This window comes from Arachis ipaensis, chromosome B10 (assembly GCF_059453495.1).
Source record: "Arachis ipaensis isolate K30076 ecotype BB chromosome B10, ASM5945349v1, whole genome shotgun sequence".
Taxonomy (NCBI): domain Eukaryota; kingdom Viridiplantae; phylum Streptophyta; class Magnoliopsida; order Fabales; family Fabaceae; genus Arachis; species Arachis ipaensis.
The window spans coordinates 1,289,628-1,312,691 of record NC_142435.1 but is presented as its reverse complement, the minus strand read 5'-3'; the positions used below and the strand labels follow the sequence as shown (position 1 = coordinate 1,312,691).

The following is a 23,064-nucleotide window of genomic DNA, read 5'->3' as shown; positions in this document are numbered from 1 at the left end:
GATTAGTAATGTAGCCACTGTGTCTGCGTAGAAGGTCATCCTTGAGTTCTTGATGATTAATAATATTTGTTTCTTTCTCATCATAATTTTCCTTATGCAAACACTTTTCAGATGATCCAGTAATTACTTCATTATCTATCAAATTAAGACAAAAATATTTGTCAAGTGCAATAACACACAAATAAATTAAAGTTCACTATATTTATTTTGGGCCCTTGATTGGATAATTTTTAAGAAATTTTTTTTATCAAAGATAAGAAGACTCGAACCCACGAGGTGAGTATGAAAAGACTATACTATTTAAACTATTACTCATTGGCATAAATTTTAAGAAGTTATTCTAGTTATAATAGAAAAATAATATTAGTATGATATAATTTAATTTAATTTAATTTATTTTAGGCTCTAGTGTACTGAACTTTATACAAATGTCTAATAATACAGATAGATCAAATATGTATCAAATTTTAATTCATACTCTAATCTATTTGCTTGGCTAATGTTCTTATGTTGCTTTTCATTCTATTTCTTCCTTAGCTTTGGCTAATAATGTCACATGATTTTTGACAAAATTAAATTAAAGATCAAATAGAAACTTATTAATTAGCTTCACTATTTCTCTAATAAGCCAGCAGCAACCCATGATTAAAATCTGATAAAAGAAATGTTGATGGATGACTAAATTAACATCACACAAGCATATCCTATATATAAGATATTATGGATAACATATTTTCATGTAAATTTTTAACATACATAATTAGTTTATGTATGTTTTTAGTATTCTATTGTACAAAACACAAGAATAATATCAAGTATATATATTATTATATGAATCTCAAAAGTAGATCAATTTTAAAAAAGAGTAAAGTAACAATAATCAATAAAAAAATTACAAATAAATATATAGAGAAAGATCAATTTTAACAAAGTGAAAAAAAAATCTAAGATAATCTATAATCAACTTGGTTTATTGTTTTTCTATATAATTATAATACATATAAAACAAAACCTACGTCTCTTAAAAATATAACCTCTAAAAAATTTATAAATAAAAAATTTTATCACCTCTTGAACTAATTTTTAAGATGAGTTAAGCTTACTTAATTAGTTCAATAATAATAATAATAATAATAATAATAATAATAATAATATTAATTATTATTATTATTATTATTATTATTATTATTATTATTATTATTATTATTATTATTATTACATGCAAGAAATTCTGATGGTTAAGGGAACAAGAGTGATCTTCATGCTGATAACGATAATGAAATTTTGACAATTACAAGTATTCATGGTTTAGAATGATAATATATTGTGTGGTAGTTCTTATCTAAAGTTTGGGGTACTTTATATCTTATTTTTCTGAACAATAGTTTTTAAGTATTATTTTAGTTTTGACACATACCAATGCATTCATTGTGTCCATATATATCTTATTCATTATTATATGGATTTAATTATTTAATATGTATTTTAAAGAGATACATTAAAATTATTATTTGTAAAATTTTTAATTTTAATAAATATACAATTAACGTACTAAAAATTTTAGTCTTATATTTTTTTAATTAATAACTTTAATACATGTTCTTAAAATACATATTAGTTTAATTTTTATTATATATATAATGGAAAACCAAAATATGCTAGCAAGAGGATGAAAAATAATTAATGATACTCCTATATTTGTGGTTACGGAATAAGATCTCAGAAACTCTAGATCTTAAATTAAATTTATGAGAGCACAAGCATATAATGTTATGTGGCATGGACTTTAATTTTGCCAAGATAGGCATGTATATATGATAGATATATTAATTATAAAAATATTATTCGTATATTAAAATTAGTTATTAAAATTAATTATTAATATATTTATGTATAAATATGTGTAGTTTAATTTATTTTTAATATATATTTATATTTTAATGACTAATTTTAATAGATAGATAACATAATTAATTTATCGTACACTTAGGATGTTGGGAGAAAAAAGTATATTTTATTAAATTAATATAACTGCCAAATCATCGTTCAGAAATGTGATCAAATATAATTAATTTACTTTTAAAGAACAAAACAGATTCTCCACATGTTTATGTCTCTTCTTGTAAAGAATTAAAGATCATGCAAGCTCTTCACGCTCTCAAAAGCAGACCCAGGCCACTAATAAAGAATAATACTAACATAATATAAATATAATAAAGTGTTACGTTAATTTTTTAATAAATATATGACAAGTTAGTTACTTTTTGTTAAACGGACGAATCTAGGGGTGAACGCAGATCGGATCGGATCGGATTTAATATTCACAGTTTTTAAGTTTGAATCCGATTCAATCCGCATATTTATAGATCGGATCTAATATCGGATATATTCGCAAAATATAAAAATATTTTTAAAAGCTTATTTTTATTAAAAAAATATTAATTAAATTCATTTTTTTATTCTTTTAAATATGTTTACTATTAAAAAAATATTAAACATATTTTTCTTAAATAATAAATCAAAATAATACAACATATATGATAATTATTAGTTGAAATAAAACATAAAAAGAATATTTACTTATTTATTTCTTTATTTTTGCAGATATGCGGATACTTACACATCCAATCCTATTAGTATGTTGATCGGATCTTCGATAGCCTTGCGGATTGAATTTATATCCGCAATTTTCAGATCGGATTCAGATAAACATTATAAATATGCAGATCGAATCCAATCCATGAACATTACTAGACGAATCTGAATGAATCAAACAAACCCTTCTAACAAACTACCTAAAACTCTCTTTGTTAATACTTGAGATCGTGCTATTTTTTTAGGTACTCATTTTAAATCTCATAAAACAGGAAAATTAGCAACAATTTAGTATTTTATTTTGTCCACAAAGTTAGCTTAAATTTAGCGATAAATTTATTGTAATAAAATTTATTGTTAATTAACGATTTTTTTAGTTTATTTTTTTATAGAATTAGTTTTTAATAATTTAGTGATAAATTTATACTCAATTACTAAATTTTTTTTCAATAAATTAGAGACTAGTGTGTTTGTCTCACTAATTTAAGACTTGAAATTAACTAAAAAAGTACTAGTTGTTAGACAGCAATTAGTTAATCCTTCACGGATTATGTTTTGCATGTTAATTTTTTTTTATTATTTTTAAGAGTAACGCTACATATTTAAAATTTTTTATAAATCAAATTTAATTGAGTTAAACAATAAGACTTAAAATAATACTAATTATAACTGATTTTATTATGTTAGACTAAAAACAGATAAATTTGGATGTGTAGTAATTATTCTATTTAAATGCAAATGGCCAATAAGAAAGAGCAATAATATAAGGTGATTGGATAACGTTTCTAAGGTTGTGGTTCGCAGCCATTTTGTTTTGATATGACAAATCATTCTCATGATTTTGTCACTCTCTGAAATAATGATAATAAGCAATAATATCTATGTTCTCCCCTTACCTTTTCTAATTCCCTTTTTTATTGTCTTCTTATACAATTGAATTGGACCAAGAACACTTTTTTCATTTTTTCCTTTCATTTTCTTAAGTCCATTCATGCCTATAGATATATATGGTTTAATTTAATCCTTCTATTATCTTGCATTTATGGTGCTAATTGGTTCTTTCAACTACCATTATTATAAACTAATTTATGAAAATTAGTATTTGTTTGGGCGCCATTATTTTGATAAAAAATATTTTTTTTCAATGAAAAAAATCTTTTTTTTATTTTTTTAGCGTGTTTAGCAAATTTTTAGTAGTAAAAGTAAAAGTACTAGAAAAAAAAAGATCTTTTTTGAGAAGCTGTAATTTACGTCTTTTTTAAAATATTTTTTTTCTTAAAAAAAGATATTTTTCATATAATAAATAAACAAAAAAGTACTTTTTTAAAAGATCTTTTTGCATAAAATATCAAAACATAAAATTACTTTTACTTTTTCATAAGATCTTTTAAAAAAAAGATAACTAAAAAAAGGATCTTTTTTTAGAAGCCCACCCAAACAAACCTTAGTTCCACAAAAACTACTAAATTAGTTTATAGTTTGAATAACATCTAATTTAATGAGATGGTGAATTTATTTATAGTTGTTTTTACATAAAATAATTAGATAATTTACTAATCTCAACTGTAAAATGAATATCATTGTATGTGAGTTTTTTTCAACTAATGTGATTCATTCTCTTCCAAACAAGACCAAATGCACTTATTGCATCTTTACAAAACCAAAAAATAAGAAGAGTCGAAGAAAAGAAAAACAGAAAAATTAAAAAATCCTGAACAAAGATACATATATAATTACATATATAATTTAGAAAAAGTACGAGGAGGCAATCAAATATTTATACAATGCGTACAATGGAGGTTTAGGGAGTATTAGAGATATAACCATTAGTGTTATCTTTTTTCATCAGTTGAAATTTTTGGGATGAGTGGTATCATGACATGGTATTAGAGCGCTAGATCCCAAAAGTTAAGAGTTCGATCCTTGGTGAGAGATGTTTATTTTGTAACTCAATAGCCTGTACACAACAAGTAGTCTATTGTCTCCCTAGCGGGACTCATAATTAAATGCAGGTTCTATGATTCTATAGATGACAAGAACTAATATATACCCGTGACAGTTTCTCTATCGTGTGATTGTTACACGTGGTTCTGTTATATTAATTACAACCTCAAAGGTCACGAAGTGTAAAACAATTGTGTCACATTGTTCATTCACTACTTATCCTTATAATGCATTATTCATTAATCAATGGTCACTAATAAACAAAGATATATATATATATATATATACATAATGTTCACTTATCCTTGAAATAGAAACACCCTTCAACACTTTTTCACTTCACAAATTCACCATAATGTTCACTTTTTCACTCCATTAATTTGAAGAATTCCTACTTTGTGTTAGTTTGAGTGTTCTCTGAGATGGGTTTGCATAAAGTGTTGAACTTGTGTATGGTACTATGTTTGGTTTGTTCATCACTACTGTGTTCAATAACCAAATGTGATGGTGGTGGTGGTTCAGATCATTTCTCTTTGAAGTTCTTGAAGGCACCTCATGCATTCTCTCATTTGAGCTCAGCAGCATTTTCATTTGAAGTTGTTGATTCTGGTAATGGTGGAACATGTTCATCAAACTGCAGCCTCAGTTGCAAGGTTTGTCTCTTTCTTTTTGTAGTAGTAACTCATTTGTTAGTGTTTGCATTATAGAAAAAATAGTAGAATTTCATTTTGGTGAAAATCATGTACAGTCGACTTTACGTGAAGTTGATAGCTGAAAACTGTTAGATGAATATTTAGTCAAATTAGTCAAATTATTTAACGGCTCTTAGTTATCGACTTCACGTGAAGTTGACTGCACCTGAGTTTCCACCTATGGTACTAGAATCAAATTGAATCAAATCGTATAAAGGTACTTCTGTAGCTAAAAGTAGAGTGAGATCTAGCATGGGATAATGCAAATTTGATGATTATATATATATATATATACCATGTATGCAGGTGGATGATGGGATTGCATCAGATTGTAAAAATGGAGAAAGAGTTACATACTCAAGCTTGAAGGATGGAAATCATACATTTGAAGTGTGCAACAATAATAATGGGAATCAAGGACTTGGATGTGCTACTTATAATTGGGCTATTGGTGAAGAACCATTCTCTATCTTTATGCTTTTAATTTGTTCTGAATTTAATTTTACTTATCACTAATTTAATTTTTTATTTTCTTTTTTCAGATACAGTTCCTCCAACTGCATATATTACAACTTCAACAAATTTCACAAGTTCTTTAAATGTAACAGTGAATATATCTTTCAGTGAACCTTGTATGGGTGGAGGAGGTTTTGGATGCAAGTCTGTGAATGCTTGCAATGTAAGTTAGTTGGTGATTTCATTTCATGGTTAACTAATTCCAATTGTTCTAACCAAAACAGGAACAAAAAATAATGAATAAGTGACATAGATTCTATGTTGAATAATGAATCTTTAACAAAGTTCTGTTATAATTGTTTTGCAGCTTCTTGTCTATGGTGCTGGCCAGGTTATACCATCTTCCCTTACAACTTTGAAACCAAACCTCATGTACTCTCTTCTTGTTAGTTTGAACTCGACTGCGCAATTCGGCCGCGCAATCCTTGTAATGGACAGAGATTTCTGCAAAGACATGGCTGGTAACAGCTTTATAAGAAAGCAAAATTCAAGTGTCTTTGTACATTTTGGTGAGTATTTATATATATATATAGTTTATTAAACAAAAATTCTAATTTTGAAATGACAAGAACTATAGTGAATCCTGCAAATTTTTTAACATGATCTACAGATAGAAGAAAGGTTTATGTGAACCTCAGGACTCATATACCAGAGAAGCTACTTCAACTTAACAGTGAAACAAGAACAGTTCAAGCAACTAATGACAATGACAAACTAAAAGTATATTTGTACTTCTCAGCACCAGTTCTTAATTCATCTTCAGAAATCATGAAATCTCTCAGCATTAGTCAGGGTTCACTTCTTCCAATCAATGAAGAGAGTCTTGGAAACAGAAGATTCGGATACTCGGTTGGTCGAATATAGCTTTTGCTTAATCTAGTTTCATCTCTTCATAATTATACATTATATTCTGTTTTTTTTTCTTTGACATACTATGATTTCAGGTTGGTAATATCTCCCATACTGCAATTATCTCGGTCGATTTCAATTCGGAGTCTATAATAAGCAGAGAAATGACTCAATTTTCTCCAACTTCACCAGTTACTTTCCTTTATGGTAGATATTATCCACCAAGAAAAAAAACACTATCTAGAAATCTAGATTCAAGTGCTAATATTTCTTTCATGTGATTGAATTCAGATTCTAAGAGGCCTGCTGTGATGTTGAGTACATATAGCATGAGGACCAAAGAACATAATCTCCAAATATTAGTTGAATTTGCAAAGCCTGTGTTTGGTTTCAACACTTCTTGTATATCAGTTTCTGGAGGCCTTGTAAAAAGGTATGCATTTTCTGTTCTCTATATTGCAAAGTTGATGATGGATCCTAATTAATCAAACTTTTTTTCATGTCTCTCTAGCTTCCATGAATTTAGAAGGAGCACATACATTGTTGAGTTACAAGCAGATAATGATTTAGTATATGTCAGTGTTCCTGAGAATGCGACTCGTGATGTAGCAGGAAATCAAAATCTACCTTCCAATGTTCTACAAATTAGGCACTGTAAGATGATTGATTAATGATTACTACTAATCTTTTCTTTTAAAAATTGATGCTATCTATAATTTTTGTTAGACATTGATACAACTCATGAATGATGCAGACACTATGCCTGTGATTTCATCAGTGGTTTCTGCATTTACAACTGCTTCTTTCATCGCGACTGCACTTGTGGCAGGGCTGCTTACTATCTCAACAGCAAGCCTTCAATCTGTTGGTACATTTACCAAGTCATCTTTCTTGATCGTTGATCCGGCGAGGAATCTCTTTGTAGGATACTTAACTAACTTGAAAACCTTACTTACTATTAGAAATTGTTTAGTTAACTTCAATATCTTTCAATATATTCTCAAATTTTGTAAATCATGCAGAGAATTTTGTGTCATATTCAAGTCTTTGCACTATCAAGATGGTTAACAGCCAAGTTACCGGTCGAGTTCTATGAATTCGCGAGGCATATCCGATGGACTGTACCTTATTTTACAGTGCCATGGGAACCTGGACAACTGAACCTATTCACTATAGCCTCTGGTCCTTATGGAAGCTCTGATTCATCATTCACCAAAGCTTCAAAACCAATTCACCAAAGCTTTAATTTGAGCATTGCAGCTTCATCAGTGTATGGATCACCACTTACTTCTTTAGAGTACCAGCAATTTTTTGAGGTAAGACCAAGTTAACTTATTCATCAAGCTACTGAAATTTATTAATGAAAATTGGTTAGTATCCTTTAATGAAAGACGAAAATGCATACCTGTAGAGCGAAAACGTGAGGCCGGAAGCCGAATATATTTTGGATTCAGAGGATTACAGTGGGTGAGTTTTATGGATGTTAATAGTCTATACATTATGTTACATATATATGCAATAATCAACTTTCAAATTGGTTTTTCTTTTTTTCCTTTCCCTTTTATTTTGTTTATAGATGGATAGATTTTTATAGAAGCATGTTTTGGTTAGCTGTGATCTGTGGTGGTTTGCTGGTTCTGCATGCTCTTCTCCTCATGATCCTGAAATATGGGAAGAGAAACTCTGATAAGCCAAGGGCATATGGAGCACTTATATTTCCAAGATTTGAGATATTCCTTGTAGTTCTTGCACTACCTGCTATTTGCAAGGCCTCTTCTGATCTTATTAGTGGTAATCTTAATGTTATTTATTTGTCATTTAGAAACCTTAACTTGTGTTCTTAGGGTATTGTTTAGCAAATTGCATAGTTTGAAGTTTGAACAAAAAACAAGAGAGGTATCAGTTAACAAGGTAGAGAAAATCGAGATTTCATGTGAAATCGAAAAAGTAAACTAAATAACAGAATTATAACAAGATTTAAATGGTAAAATCATTTGACTTAGTAAAAGTTTTGTAAAATCGGTTGATTTATTTAAAGTTGTAATATCTTTAAGAAGTTAAATCGAGATTCTAACTGTCATGACCAGGTGTAATTTTTGTCATTTGAATGTGTGGATTTTATAGGGGGAGGTCCTTCAGCTATGGCAGTTGGCATTCTACTATTGGTTTGTGTGTCTATTGTGCTTCTATTTTTGTTCCTATTCCTCTCAATTGGTATCACATTTGGGAAACTACTTCAATACAAGGAAGTTCATCAAGAAGGTGAGGAATTTCATTGGTATCAAGAGCTTATTAGGGTAACTCTTGGTCCAGGTAAAAGAGGCCAATGGAGTTGGAAGGACCAACCAAAATCTCTTAATCTAATCATCTTTGGACCACTCTTTGAGGACCTAAGAGGCCCTCCAAAGTACATGCTTTCCCAAATAACCGGCGGACGCTTTCCAAGCCTAGGCGACCGGATCATTGCCTCGGACGACGAAACAGAAGACGCCGAGGCGCCTTTCATCCAAAAGCTCTTTGGGATTCTCAGGATTTACTATGTGTTTCTTGAAACCATAAGGAGGGTCACCCTTGGAATAATGGCAGGTGCATTTGTGCTAAATGGAAGTTCCAAGACACCAATTATTGTTATTCTTTCAATGACATCATTTCAGCTATTCTTTATGCTGCTAAAGAAGCCATTCATAAAGAAAAAGGTTCAGCTAGTTGAGATAATCTCACTCTCATGTGAGTTTGCATTCTTTGTTACTTGCTTTGTGCTCTTGAAGATGGATATCTCATTGGGAATTGAGAAAAAGCTTGGGATCTTCATGATTATGTTGTTCCTAGTGGAGTATTGTGCTCAACTTGCAAATGAATGGTGTGCATTATATAGACAAACAAGGTTTCTTGACCCTCAAGAAAAGTCATTCTTCAAAGGATTGAAGATTGCTTCAATTGGTTTTCTTTTGTACTTCATGCCTCAAAAGGGCATCAAGATTTTGGAGAAGGAGTTGCCACAAAATGGACACGAAAATCGAGGAACCGGCGGCAACGTTTTCGGAGAGGGAGACAGATATAGAAGCTCTGATAGCATGAGTTCAGGTACACCTGATAGACCATGGCTTAAACAGTTGAGGGAATTTGCAAAATCTAGTTTTGGTAGAGAAAGAAGTGGAGCAATGAATGATCCTTCCACTAGTGGTACTAGTAGGTGGAGTGGTTTTTGGGGAACCAAAAAGAGTGGTAGTTCATCTGATTTCAAGTCAAAACCTAGTTCATTGTACCAAGATTTGGAAGCCATTTTTGCATCCAAGTGAATTCAACTTGAGACAAAAATTTGTGTCTAATTTAAAGACAAGTCTTATTTATGTGTAACAAAGTTTAGGTCATACAAACATACAAGATACAAAAATAGTAAAATCTATTATATTTTTTATTTAAAAAATGTTATTTAATTATACTTATTATTAAATTCTGAATTTTTATAAGGTGAAAACTCAGGTGCAGTCGACTTCACGTGAAGTTGATAACTAAAAGCTATTAAATGATTTGACTGATTTGACTAAATTTTCATCTAATGGTTCTCAGCTATCAACTTCACGTAAAGTCGACTGTACCTGAGTTTTCACCTTTTTATAACTATAGAGTATCTCTAAATTATAGTAGTTTCCAACATATCTTTTTATTTATCTTATCACTTACTTTCTCTCCCTTTTATTTCTTTCTTTATGTCTCTAAAATGGTGGTATATCAAACATATTTTTATGGGTTCATTTGATATATTAACTTTATTTGTGCAATGGAAAAAAAATGCATATCTAGAAATAGTAGAATAAAATGATTTTTTTTGAGATAAAATAAATTTAGTAAAATATGAGATAATACATAATTAATTAGAGTGATAGAGTATCTTTTAATAATTTTTAAAATTTAGAAAACTTAAAAAAAAGCTTAAACAATTTATTATTTTAAAAATATCAATACTTCATATAAAACAGTATCATAACAAATTTATTTAAATTTTAAAGACTCAATAGAACTATTTTTTCAATAAAAATAAAATATGAGAAAATGACAAATAGGTCCCTAATCTTTTGTCTTACGGACATTTTTGTCCTTAACCATTGAAAAATACTTTTAAGTCTCTGACGTTCACAAAACTTGGACGGATCAGTCCCTCCGTCCAAATGCCTCCGTCAGGGTCTGATCCGTCCAAGTTTTGTGAAGGTCAGGAACTTAAAAGTATTTTTCAATGGTTAGGGACAAAAACATCCACGGGACAAAAATGTCCGCAAGACAAAAATATCCGCAGGACAAAAGGTTAAGGATCTATTTGTTCTTTTCTCATAAAATAAAATCGACCTTTCAAAAAAAGTAATTTCCAAATTTGATGTTTGACTTTTAAGCTTTATCCCTTTTCCTTAAATAGACGACATTGTCGTTTCATCAAAGAGCCAAAAGACAAAGACGACAACCCTCACCGATCATTACTAAACGCAAAATCAAAATCAAACCCTAATTTCTTCTGCTACTCCAATTCCATTCAATTCTAACTTCAATTTTCCTTTTATTTCTTCCGAAAATCGCACCAACCCTTCAATTGTTGGGGTGGCAATCAACTGCAGAATCCCCAACACGTGCGCTTCTCAGACATTGCCACCATTAATTCCCTTCTTGGGAGCTTGTAACACGTGTCCCTTTCCTTTCCCGAAAGCTGCAACCTTTTCCACCTGTGGTTTTGTCCTCTGTTCTGTGATAAAAGGGTAAAAAAATGGGGTCTTTCTTGAGTTCACAGAAAATAAGCAAAGAGGAACTTGAAATGGCGTTGAATAAGGCTAAGCAGATTGCATCTTCAGCTCCTGTTGTTGTTTTCAGGTATCTCTCGTTCTCAATTTTGGATTTTGACTTTTTTTAATCGAGTCAACGACCCAATCATATGATCACACTTTTCAAACCTTGATTGTTATGCAGGTTGTGACTTGTAATCATGAATAGTGTAGACTGTAGAGTAGAGCTTTAAAACTAAAATTGAAATACCATGATACTTGTTTTGGTTGATACATGAACACAAAATTTAATTATGCTACTTTAAAAAATTAATTTTTTTAATAGCGGATTATGGAAAATATACCAGAAAAGGTGAAAACTCAGCTATAGTTAATTTTAGGGTTTAGGGTTTACATGAAAGGTGAAAACTTAGGTATAGTTAATTTTAGGGTTTACATGAAATTGATAGTTGAAAGTCGTTAAATAATTTGACAAGTTTGATTAAATTGTCATTTAGCACTTTTCGTTCCAATCCCGTTCCTACAATGCACTTTTCGGACCGAAAAAGTGGAACTGCTTGACGTTGCATATTTGAACTCATTAATGCTCGATTCGCATCATTATGCTCGATAAAAGGAATGAGCGAAGCTCCAATAGAAAAATATTAAAAGGGGAAAATACTTCGGAGATGAACCTCTTCCCATGCAATAGTCAGAAATTTTTGACGATATCGCGCTGGGACAATCTGTTCCTCCCGAATACTTCGATTCAGTGCTAAAGAATTTCCTGTAGCTACCATATAGTATTCATCTCTACTTGGTGGTAAAAAAAGCATCCGTATTCTTTTTGATATCAACATTAGCTGAAGTTAAACTGCATTTGAGTTTTTACAACTAGAAAAATGTTACAAATACGTGGTGATTGATTTGGTTACTATTTTGATGTTCATGAAGTAGTATCTTTTAAAATTCATTAGAATATGAGTTGTAGCATTATATAGTTGGCATTATTGATTGGCAAGGCAATTATGTGTATATGAACAAGGTTCCATTGTTAATTTGTGTAATGGCAGTAAGACTTATTGTGGATACTGCAAGAGGGTCAAAGATCTTCTCACACAGCTATCAGCATCTTTCAAAGTCATTGAATTGGATGAGGAAGGTAGCTTTGATTTGCTTCTTCTCTTAATTGTGATATTTGCCTTATCATTGTGGCATTATCTAATTTTCATTTCCATGTTTCAATAATGGAAACAGAAAATTTAAGCAATTTTTTAGGCATGATTGATTTCAGCTTTTTATAATTTTGTGAAGGAAAAAATTAAAACAATAATACAATGTGTACAAAAAAAATAACCAAAGTTTGTGAAATAATACGTGTATTTATACACAAATATATGATAGTTGATTTGGTAGCGGATATACATAATATATTTAAAATTCAAAATAGTAAGAACATATTTTGTTGCTTTCACTTTTCAGTTTTGAAAACATTAAAAATAAAAAATATTGAAAAATGAAAATGGAACTCAATATCAGTGTCTTGAATATTGTTCTCTAATGCTGCGTTTGTTTGATGAGACACAGACACTAATACATAGACACGGTGGTACACGTCCATCGTTTGTTTGCTGAGACACGGATTTTTGAAGGATACGGTGACACACAAACATACATAAAATACATGTATTTTGTGTCCTTCAAAAAAGATAAGACACGGAGACATATTGATGAGACACAAATATTTACTCTTTTATCCTTAGTAATTTATTCTTGTCCTTATTCCATTGATGATGATACAAGGGTAAAATTGATATTTAGTTTATATTGTGTGTCTTGTTTAGTATTACCAAACACAATAAAAAATTTGTGTATCTTTGTGTATATGTCTCTTTGTGTATTTGTGTTTGTGTCCATGTATTTAAAAGACAATAAACAAACGCAGCCTAATGTATCCAATTCTGTCCAAAGGGTTATTATAATTTTGCTGAGAGAATTTTGTTTACCTATTTGAAGGAGATGGTGGTCACATTCAAGCAGCTCTAGCTGAGTGGACAGGACAGAATACTGTGCCTAATGTGTTCATTGGAGGGAAACACATTGGTGGTTGTGATTGTATGTCCTTTTTTCCTTCTGTTTTTGCTCAACCAAATCACTGTTCAAATTTACCTTATATTTGTCAAAAAACATTTATGACTCCTGTTCTTTGCAGCTGTTTTGGAGAAACACCGAGCAAACCAACTTGTTCCCCTCCTCAATGATGCTGGAGCCATAGCCAATAACTCTGCTCAGCTCTGAATTCAATACTCACACAAATAGTACACAATGTTTTGTTGCATAGTATGGAATAGAATAAGGAAGGAGAGAAAGTGTTTTTGTCTTTGTATGAACATAAAGTGCAAGTGTGCAACCAAGAGGTTTGTAATGCAATCTTAGCATTAAATATGGGATGGTGGTTTCAGAACTTGTCTAGTCATATGAGTGAATGCAGAATGATAGATAAAAGTTTGATGGGTACCTAAAAATCGGTCACTAATATTGTTTTATATATTTTTATTATATATTTTATATTTTAATATGTATTTTATATGAGTAATTAATTTAATTATTGATTTTTTTGTGTACATGGGATATGTTTTGCATTGTTGTAGATGGATTAATGCATATTTAATTGTGGTAATATACAAGAGTTCTTATATTCAAATTTTTATTATTTTTTATGTAACATAAAATTTTCAAAATTTGTAATCTTTCAATAATGGGAATGGCTATAGCTTATTATATTTTGCAATGACTAGGTAAAGGATGGGGTAACTAGGGCTCATTTTTTTTTTTTTTTTGTTATTGGAGGCATGTATGTGATGTGCTGTGTTATGGGGGTATAGTGGTACTAGACTAAAATGTGGGAGTAGCCTTTTTTGACTTGTGATATAAACAAGTCGGACCATGTGAGTTGTTTTGGAAAGAAAATATTATGGTCAAATTGGATGGTCCGATTTGCAAGGGGGAGAGTTGTTTTGGAAAGAAAATATCATGGTCAAATTGGATGGTCCGATTTGCAAGGGAGAAATTTTGAATTTTGGAAGAAACAAATCGGACCGTCCGTGTTGTATGAAAAGTTTTTTTTTTTTAATGAAACGAAAATCAAACCGTCTGATTTCTCTGGGAGCACTCGCATCGTCCGATTTGTAGTTCCCTGATACCACACGCCTGTAAAACATGCTACTTCTCCATATTGCTGTCCTACACCATTACCTTCTCCATAATAAAATTAAATTAGAAGGTGGGTAACTAGTAGCAGTGTTTTAATCAGAATTGTTGTAATTTGAATGAGATTTATTTCCATTTCTATCGAATTGGTTTTGATTTTCAAAATTTATTTGATCCAATCACAGCTATGAAGATGTATAACATAGATTTAAATATATATTTAAATGCATTGATTTTTAAATATAAAAGTAAAGATATATATGTTTAAATACATAGGATTCTTTTCTATATCCAGAAAAGTTAACAATATACATGCCAAAATGCATAGGATTTTTAATGCTATATTATCAACAGAATTTTTTTTATCAATATTTAGTCAACATTTTAAATTCTAATAGTATAAAAATAAAGTGTTAGTCAAATATCAACTAATATTGATAAAAATGTTAATCTCTTAACATTTCTTTTTCTAATATACTCAAAAGGAAAAAATATAATTAATTTGTTAATTTGGAAGGAAATAGGATAATTTGTCCAAAATACATTAATTTGTAATGTAATATAATAAAAAAGATATGTTTAAATACATTGATATTCTAATATGCCAAAGGAAGTAAAGAATGATCACTAATTTAATTAGAAGGAAAGAAAGTTATGTATTGGATAAATCTTAATACATTTCAAAGAAAGTAGTAAGCACATATTTTCTCAAAAATTGACCAACTATTAGAAGCAACAAATAAATTAACAAGTTTTGAATTTTTTTTATAATTTTACTAAAAGAATAGTTAACTTAATTAGCAAATTATCCTTTTAAATTTAAATTATTAATATAAAATATAACAAATGAAAATACTAAAATATTTAATTAATAAAAATACAACACTCTTATTTAATATAGCATGTTTATGTATAAATTATTAAATTTATATGTCTAAATACATCGAATTTTTAAGACATTGAAAGAAATGTTTTAAACATAAAAAATATTTAACCAATTTGGGATGGTCGAGTGGCCAACTCATTCTCCAGTTAAGTAAGTATAAGATATTCAAATCTCGCTTGCATACAGTGATCTATTAGCTAATAACAAACTCTTGAATAGAACTCAAATTCGCGACAGATTAATCTTTTCTCAGTCTTGTTTGAGGACACTTTGAAAAAAAAAAAACAAAAAATGTTTAAAAACAATTCAATTATTCAAATCAAAATGGAAAAAAAAAAACAAAAGAAGTAAAAACCCAAAACTATACCAATTTGAATTAAGATTGGATTTTTTTTTGGGTTGTCTTCTCCCAGTCTGACAGGATAAAAATTAATCCGTCACAGATCAGAGCTCTATTTAAGGGTTTGTCGCTGGCTAATGAATTGCTGTATACACAAGGCAGGATTCGAACCCCAACACTTATTTAAGCGGACAAGTGAGCTAACCACTCGAACAAATCCAAGTTGGTTAATTTAGATTGGATCTCATTTTCTAACACACTCTAAGACTTTGGATTTCAATCTAAAAAGTCTCAAAACCCATTCTTCATTCTTTAAACAAAGTTTGACCCAAGAAGCACACACATCAATGGCGCACACACTCACACTCACGCAGCCGCATGCTCTCTCTTCTTCTTCCCTCACCACACCTTCAATTCATCACCGCCTTCCAACCTCGTTTTCCCTTAACAACCCGAAAGCAACCACCTTTTCCATCGCCTGCACCGCTTCTTCTTCAAATGCATACGTCGCCGTTTCTAACAACAATGCACGTTCACCTTCCTCCATTTCCTCCATTACCCAGGTTATCAACCATTTTTCATTCTACTTACTTCCTAATTGATTCAATTCCTTCATTTCTAAGTTGATTCTAATTCTTGTGTGTTTTGCGCAGCTAATTGAATCGTTGATTAATGGAGTTGATTTATCGGAAACTGAAGCTGAAGCTTCTCTTCACTTCCTCTTGAATGAAGCTGATGAGGCTTTGATTAGCGCTGTTCTTGTTCTCTTGAGAGCTAAAGGCGAGACTTTTGAAGAAGTAACTTCTTTTTTGTTGCTCTTGTTTTCAGATTCTGCATATAAAGGGATCTGCTTTTAATTTGTTCATTGACATTGGAATTATGAGCTTTTGAGCAAATGCTGAGTTGTTTCCTTTTGTTTGATCATTGTTTCGATTATTTTGTGGATAGATTGTGGGGTTAGCAAGGGCTATGATCAATCATGCTACCAAGGTGGAAGGTTTGCTTGATGTGGTTGATATTGTTGGAACTGGAGGGGATGGTGCCAACACTGTTAACATTTCGACTGCGGCTTCGATACTTGCTGCAGCCTGCGGTGCCAAAGTTGCAAAGGTGTTTTAGGGTGAATATATGTTGATGTGATTGAATATTTGAATTGAAATTGTTTCTGTATTGATGCTTGTTTTGGATATTGTGTGACTTGTTGCAGCAAGGAAGCCGATCGAGCTCTTCTGAATGTGGAAGTGCTGATGTATTGGAAGCATTGGGGGTTGTCATTGACCTAGGTCCTGAGGTTAGTGAAAAAAACGAACATCTCAGTTAGTTTTCTTGAGTTGTGAATGTGTTATACTGTTACTTATGGTTCATATTAGCCTTGTTTGTTATCTGAAGGCATACTTACTTTGTTAACTTTGCATAATTAATGAAATATGGTTTTTCTAAAAGATTGCAGTATATCACTGGTTAACTGTAGAACATAATAGTGAAAAATTTGCTGCTTATTTCGCGTTCATAGGAAAAGGAAGCTACTTAAGCTAAGCCATAATGTAAAACTATTGGAATGCATTGATGTATATCGCGAGTCTTGACATCTTCATAAGAAAGTGACTATTCTAGTCTTCTAGGCTCTATCTGTGTATTTTTGTTTAAATAATAGGATTTATCTTATAGAAATTATTATTGATGAATGCATTCAGTGATTCATTTTCCTATCCTTGCAAATTAGGGGATAAGAAAATGTGTGAATGAAGCAGGAATTGGGTTTATGATGTCTCCAAAATATCACCCAGCAATGCAGATTGTCAGGCCTATTAGAAAAAAGCTGAAGGTAAAAACTGTATTCAACATATTGGGGCCCCTGTTAAATCCAGCGCAAGCACCTTTTGCAGTTGTTGGGGTATACACAGAAGATTTGGTAAGTTTATTTGCGTAGAATTCATTGGTGTTATTTCACTGAAAAAATGACTTTCTATTCCATCTGCAGTGTAATCTTTGCAAGTTCTCCAACAGATAAATTTATAGTAAGGGGAGAATGCATAATCAAGAAAGATTCTGTTTGCTCATAATATTAGCATATGAATCATTGATAGTTGTGAAAGCAACTTGGTTCTTTATGGTCTACATTGGAACTTTGTAAATAATTACAACCCCGTCCTGTAGTATTAGCCCATTTAGGTCATTTTGTCTTTTTAATACCATAAAAGTGTGTGGCAGCGGAGCTCTAACCTTTGAGGCTTTGATACGTTTTTTAAACAATCTCTGTATTAGTATCCTTCAAATGAATTGAATCGAATTACATGTTATTGCATATGTATGAGTTGGTTCTCTGTACTCAATTATTTGTATAATGCATCCATATTGTTTTTCTTCTGTTCAAATTACACTTCTTTAATTGCTTAGAGTCATCCTCATTTTTATTAAATAGGTCTACAACTTCATTTTTATTAAATAGGTCTACAAAATGGCTAAAGCACTTCATAGATTTGGCATGAAAAGAGCTTTAGTGGTTCACTCTGAAGGTTTGGATGAGATGAGTCCTCTTGGTAAGATCTCCTGCATGCTTTGAATCAGGAGTTTTTTTCATCAGAAGATTTATTTATTTGAATCTGAATTGAGCAGTACTTTCATCTTGTATGAATTTCATGCAGGCCCTGGTATAGTTCTTGATGTTACACCAGAGAGAATTGATAAGTTCTCATTTGATCCCTGTAAGATTATGATACTTCTATTGTTTTCCAGATTTGTTTCTGGAATGAAGTAAATTGATATAGCTCATGTGCTACTAATTGAGTTGTATAAAGGATCTTTTGCATATGTTTACCTCAATGCACTCGTTACATCAGCTATATTTTTTTTTTGTGGGGCCAGTGGAGTTTGGCATTCCTCGGTGCACTCTTGAAGGCTTAAAAGGTGGTGGCCCCGAATACAATGCAGAGGTTCTGAGGCGCGTTTTAGGCGGAGAGCCAGGGCCTATTGCTGATGCTATTGTGAGTACCTTTTGTTTTTCAGATAATACCTCTATTCTAGTGATAGGAAAGTGCTGGCCCCTGGCCTTGATACAGGAATTTATGAAATCAAGTTCATATGGTGTTTGTTCCCATCATCCATCTTAATTTTGACCCATTGACCTTCAATTTTGAGCCAGATTATTTCATTATATTCCCCTTCCTCTGAATTGTAAACACTCAAGCACAGAACATTTTTTGTTGGACTAGAATTCATATTGCTACCATGCCTAATATTTTGAAATTTGTGTCGAATTCTATGAACTATGATTGCACTTGTCTCTTACAAGATATTTTGAACTTTGTAATTAAAAAAATGGCTATAGATTCTCAATGCAGCAGCCGCTCTGCTAGTCAGCGGCCGCGTAAGGAACCTAGCAGAAGGGGTGTCTGTAGCGCGCGACTCACAACAATCAGGAAAGGCTCTAAAGACTCTTGATTTGTGGAAGGACATCTCAAATGTGAGTTAGACTTAAAATTGGATCTTGTATATACTACTTTTTGAGTTTTGAGTATCTCTCTCACACACACACACACACATTTGGTTGATCTTCTTTTGCTTCCTGTGTTCAACTATTGCAGAAAATAAAAGAGGATGCTGTCACTGAATAAAAGCTCGAATCATTTTGATGCATGGACTGGCTTTGATGTACATTAATAATTTAATGTAATCTCGGATGTAAAATTATGTATCCTTCAGTACTATTGCCAAAAAAGAAAAAGGGTTTTAGGAATGTATAGGGGGATTTGAAGTTTTCCATTTTATCTTTTTATTGTTTTATTTTTACAAGAACAAAAGGAGGCAGCACTGGAAAAACAAATGTTCTGCTGTTTTTATACAAATTATGTCAGATTTTCAAGAATAAGATCAAGTGAAAAAGCCATATTACATTGCTCTCTAGTTTCTACAAATAATAGATAATTCTAAGTTAACTCATTTTTTGTATTAATATGAGATATTTGAATAAATTTGACAAGGCCTTAAATTAGAGGATCATAATTGATATCCTCCACAAATATAAATTATTTTTGTTTTAGTACATATGGTAAATATAATAGGAAACATTTTCAAGTGCACCGAGAGTATTGGTGTTCCAATTGTTTTAACCGTTGATTTGAATTATAAAAAATATATATAATATATATTAATTGAAATCAACGGTTAAAACAACTGGTGCACCGGTACTCTCCGGTGCACTTGAAATGTTTCCAATATAATATATGAGTGTGGTTTGCATGGTCAATAAAATATTATAAGTTAGAACATCTGAACAAGGTATTGAAGTACTATGCAAAATGAATGATTGTGAATGAAAATTAAATCCCACATGTTTCTCGTGTTGGTATATATGTACTTTCTTTGGCAAAAATGACATTTACTTACAACGTGGAATATAATATGTGGTACAAATTAAACATCAAACATCACATTCTCACATGCAATATATAAATGATATAATCTTAGTATTTATTAGTCGTGGTCCGTGCCAGCATGTAGGTCAATAACCCTGCAATAGGAGTTACACATAGCAAACTCATTAAATTGGAGTAGTGAGGTTGTTCATACAAAATTTCATTAAATTATTAAGGTCCCATAGGTGAATGCTAGAAATAGCAATGTTCCTATGTAGATTTGTCGTACAAAAAAATGTTTTCCACTTTTCCTTCATCATTAATTGTTATTTTTTAAGAGATGATTGTTGCTTAGTCCTAACTCAACTCGATCAATGAAGCAACTAAATTTAGTTGTAACTTGTAAGTATTAGAAATAGGTGAAAATTTACGTGAAGACATTTTTATATGATGATATTGCAAACTATATTAAATGACTCAATCAAACATGCTAAACCATCTAACTATTTACAATGTCATTTTTATGTGATGACATTTTTATAGAAATATTTACCTTAAAAATATAATTATTTATATAATTTTTTTTTCGAATTTAAATTTATAGGATAAGCAATTTTATGATATAATATCGGAGATTCTATAATTAAAAAAAAAAATCTAATATGAGTCAAACTAAAAATGACAATAAGTACCTGCTATTATTTCTACCATCATGGGCCTTGTTTTAGAAGACAAACTAACTGCAAATTTTCATAAACCGTCACTTGTTAATTTACAACAAAACAAAGTGCAAATTGCTAATCACTCCATTTATTCGTGGTAATATCTACCATTATCATATGGAGATGCTCCATAAAAATAAAGATGCATAAAATGTCTTTTTTTAAAGATATTTTTTAATAATTAAAATTTAATACATATAATCACTTAAATTGTATTATTTTTTTGTTAAACTGATTTGTCCAATCTATTTTTTAATAAAAAATAATATAATTTAATTGATTATGTGTTAAATTTTAATTTTTAAAAAACATTTTTAAAAAAAGACATTTTTAACATCTTTATCTAAGTGGTTCCATTATCATATTTTAGTATATCGTTTGAAGACATTGATTAATAAAACAAAATGGGAATTTAAAATGGAAGGATTAATTAAAGGCAAAAACTCACATGCAGTTTTGTTTATGTGAAATTGTTGATTTAGAATCGTTAAATAATTTGACATGTTTGATTAAATTATTATTTAACGATTCTTAACTATCAACTTCACATAAAGACAACTGCATGTGAGTCTTCACCTTAATTAAACTAACAAACCTGAATCACAATTGGAGGTTGAATTGGAGTTCCCACACATGCAAATTTGCTTAATTCCATCAAGGCCATACCCACACGCGCCACCGGTTGCCTCACACGCGCCACAGAACTCTTCACTTTCTTTCACCCAAAACTTCACACGGATCCCATAGGCCCAATTACTAGGCCCATTAAGCCTTATTGGTGCCAAACTATAAGCACTACTATACCCTTCACACTCAAGCTTTGTAAGGTTAATGGACTTAATAGCCTCATATGGTACAGCACAACATGCTGGTGGGCCTGACCCAAAATACCCTGAGCCCAATCTATTGTGGCCCAGCCCATCCCAGGCCCGGCACCCATAGTACTCCTCACAGCCCATTCCTGAAACATTTTTGCATGGCAAGTGCTTCCCGGGAAAACCTTGGAACAATGGTGACATAGCCGAGCAACCTATGAGCATAAACACGTTCTCCGGTGCCGGATTCATGTACGGTGCACGCCACGGCTCGACCGTGAAGCCGTTGCCCTGGCCGCCGAGCACTAGGGTATCGCACGTCGACATGTTAGGCTCTTGAAGTGTTAGTGCTTGGTATGCATAGTCTATGTCTAGGACCCTATAGGATCCGGAGCTTATGTGGAACATGAGGACATTGTTGATACAATGGAGGAGGTCCTTGAAGCCGGGGTGGCCGCAACCGTATCGGAGGGCAAAAGGGTAATCTATGGTTATGTTGCCACAAAATGATCTGCATGAATTCATGTAGGTTGAACTTATTAATGGAAAAAGAGTAGTAATAATAAAAATGAGACATAGAACATGATGTGTTAATGTTGTTAGCATGGTTGTGAAACTGAAACAGGACAAGAATTGTGTCTAAGAATGAGTGTGATTATTTGTGAGGAGAGAGTGATGGGAGTAGTGTCAAGTTTAGGGTTTATGCGAATGATATAAATAATAAATTTAGCTTTACTCACATGTAATGTTGGGGAATCTTGTTCAATTTTTTTTATGGGTTTCTTTTACTTTTTGTTGGGTACAGAAATGATTAGTTTTTGTAGCTTTTGAATTTCTGCTGAGAAATTTTTTTATGCAATTGGTTTTTTATTTTTTAATTATTATTACTAATTTTAATCTTAACATTGAAGTTTATAGAAGTCATACTAAAAACATTTATATTTTTGTCAAGTCAACTTAACAAGTTTGTTTGACTAAAGTAAATAATTCAAACCTTTAAAAAAAGAATTTATTTTTATTTAAAATTCAATTTCATGATTTGAAATAACTATAATATATTAATGAAATAAAATTTAAATTTAAAGAGTGTGAAAGTTGATTTAAAAATCAGACTCTTTTTTGTCTGATTTACAAATAAAGAAAAAATAAAAATTAAAATTTTTTAAGAAATTCAAATCATTTATTCTTATGTTTTGTTTTATTGGGACATGCATATATATATATATATATATATATATATATATATATATATATATATATATATATATATAAAATAAAAAAAAAAATCTGCTGTCACGCCTTTTATGATTAATGTCACATCTATTTTATTGTTAATTTTAAATTATTTCTTGTTAAGATTTGAATTAACCATTTTATCTATTGTCACTCTAT

At 30.9% G+C, this 23,064-nt stretch overlaps 4 protein-coding genes across 4 annotated transcripts; 3 read left to right on the top strand and 1 right to left on the bottom strand.

Moving 5' to 3' along the window:
* The first annotated feature begins 4,787 nt into the window (after positions 1-4,787).
* LOC107622163 (uncharacterized) lies at positions 4,788-10,024 on the top strand. Its single transcript, XM_016324054.3, has 13 exons — positions 4,788-5,192; positions 5,538-5,682; positions 5,774-5,910; positions 6,055-6,256; positions 6,358-6,596; positions 6,692-6,803; positions 6,888-7,029; positions 7,108-7,250; positions 7,351-7,517; positions 7,619-7,912; positions 8,008-8,063; positions 8,173-8,387; positions 8,721-10,024. Exons 1-13 carry the CDS (start codon positions 4,962-4,964, stop codon positions 9,893-9,895), a joined length of 3,258 nt encoding a protein of 1,085 aa, XP_016179540.1. The 5' UTR covers positions 4,788-4,961; the 3' UTR covers positions 9,896-10,024.
* Positions 10,025-11,006: 982 nt separating this feature from the next.
* LOC107622167 (glutaredoxin-C1) lies at positions 11,007-13,936 on the top strand. Its single transcript, XM_016324058.3, has 4 exons — positions 11,007-11,453; positions 12,418-12,506; positions 13,361-13,459; positions 13,557-13,936. The coding sequence occupies exons 1-4, from the start codon at positions 11,350-11,352 to the stop codon at positions 13,640-13,642; spliced, it is 378 nt and encodes a 125-aa protein (XP_016179544.1). The 5' UTR covers positions 11,007-11,349; the 3' UTR covers positions 13,643-13,936.
* A 2,120-nt stretch (positions 13,937-16,056) lies between these two features.
* Positions 16,057-19,654, top strand: LOC107622164 (anthranilate phosphoribosyltransferase, chloroplastic). Its single transcript, XM_016324055.3, has 10 exons — positions 16,057-16,343; positions 16,434-16,577; positions 16,729-16,890; positions 16,988-17,071; positions 17,504-17,692; positions 18,230-18,320; positions 18,426-18,485; positions 18,646-18,764; positions 19,109-19,243; positions 19,365-19,654. Exons 1-10 carry the CDS (start codon positions 16,128-16,130, stop codon positions 19,392-19,394), a joined length of 1,230 nt encoding a protein of 409 aa, XP_016179541.1. The 5' UTR covers positions 16,057-16,127; the 3' UTR covers positions 19,395-19,654.
* Positions 19,655-20,089: 435 nt separating this feature from the next.
* On the bottom strand, positions 20,090-22,353 carry LOC107622166 (uncharacterized). Its single transcript, XM_016324057.3, has 3 exons — positions 21,453-22,353; positions 20,828-20,875; positions 20,090-20,290 (listed from the first exon to the last, which is right to left on the bottom strand). The coding sequence occupies exons 1-3, from the start codon at positions 22,276-22,278 to the stop codon at positions 20,244-20,246; spliced, it is 921 nt and encodes a 306-aa protein (XP_016179543.1). The 5' UTR covers positions 22,279-22,353; the 3' UTR covers positions 20,090-20,243.
* Positions 22,354-23,064: the final 711 nt, after the last annotated feature.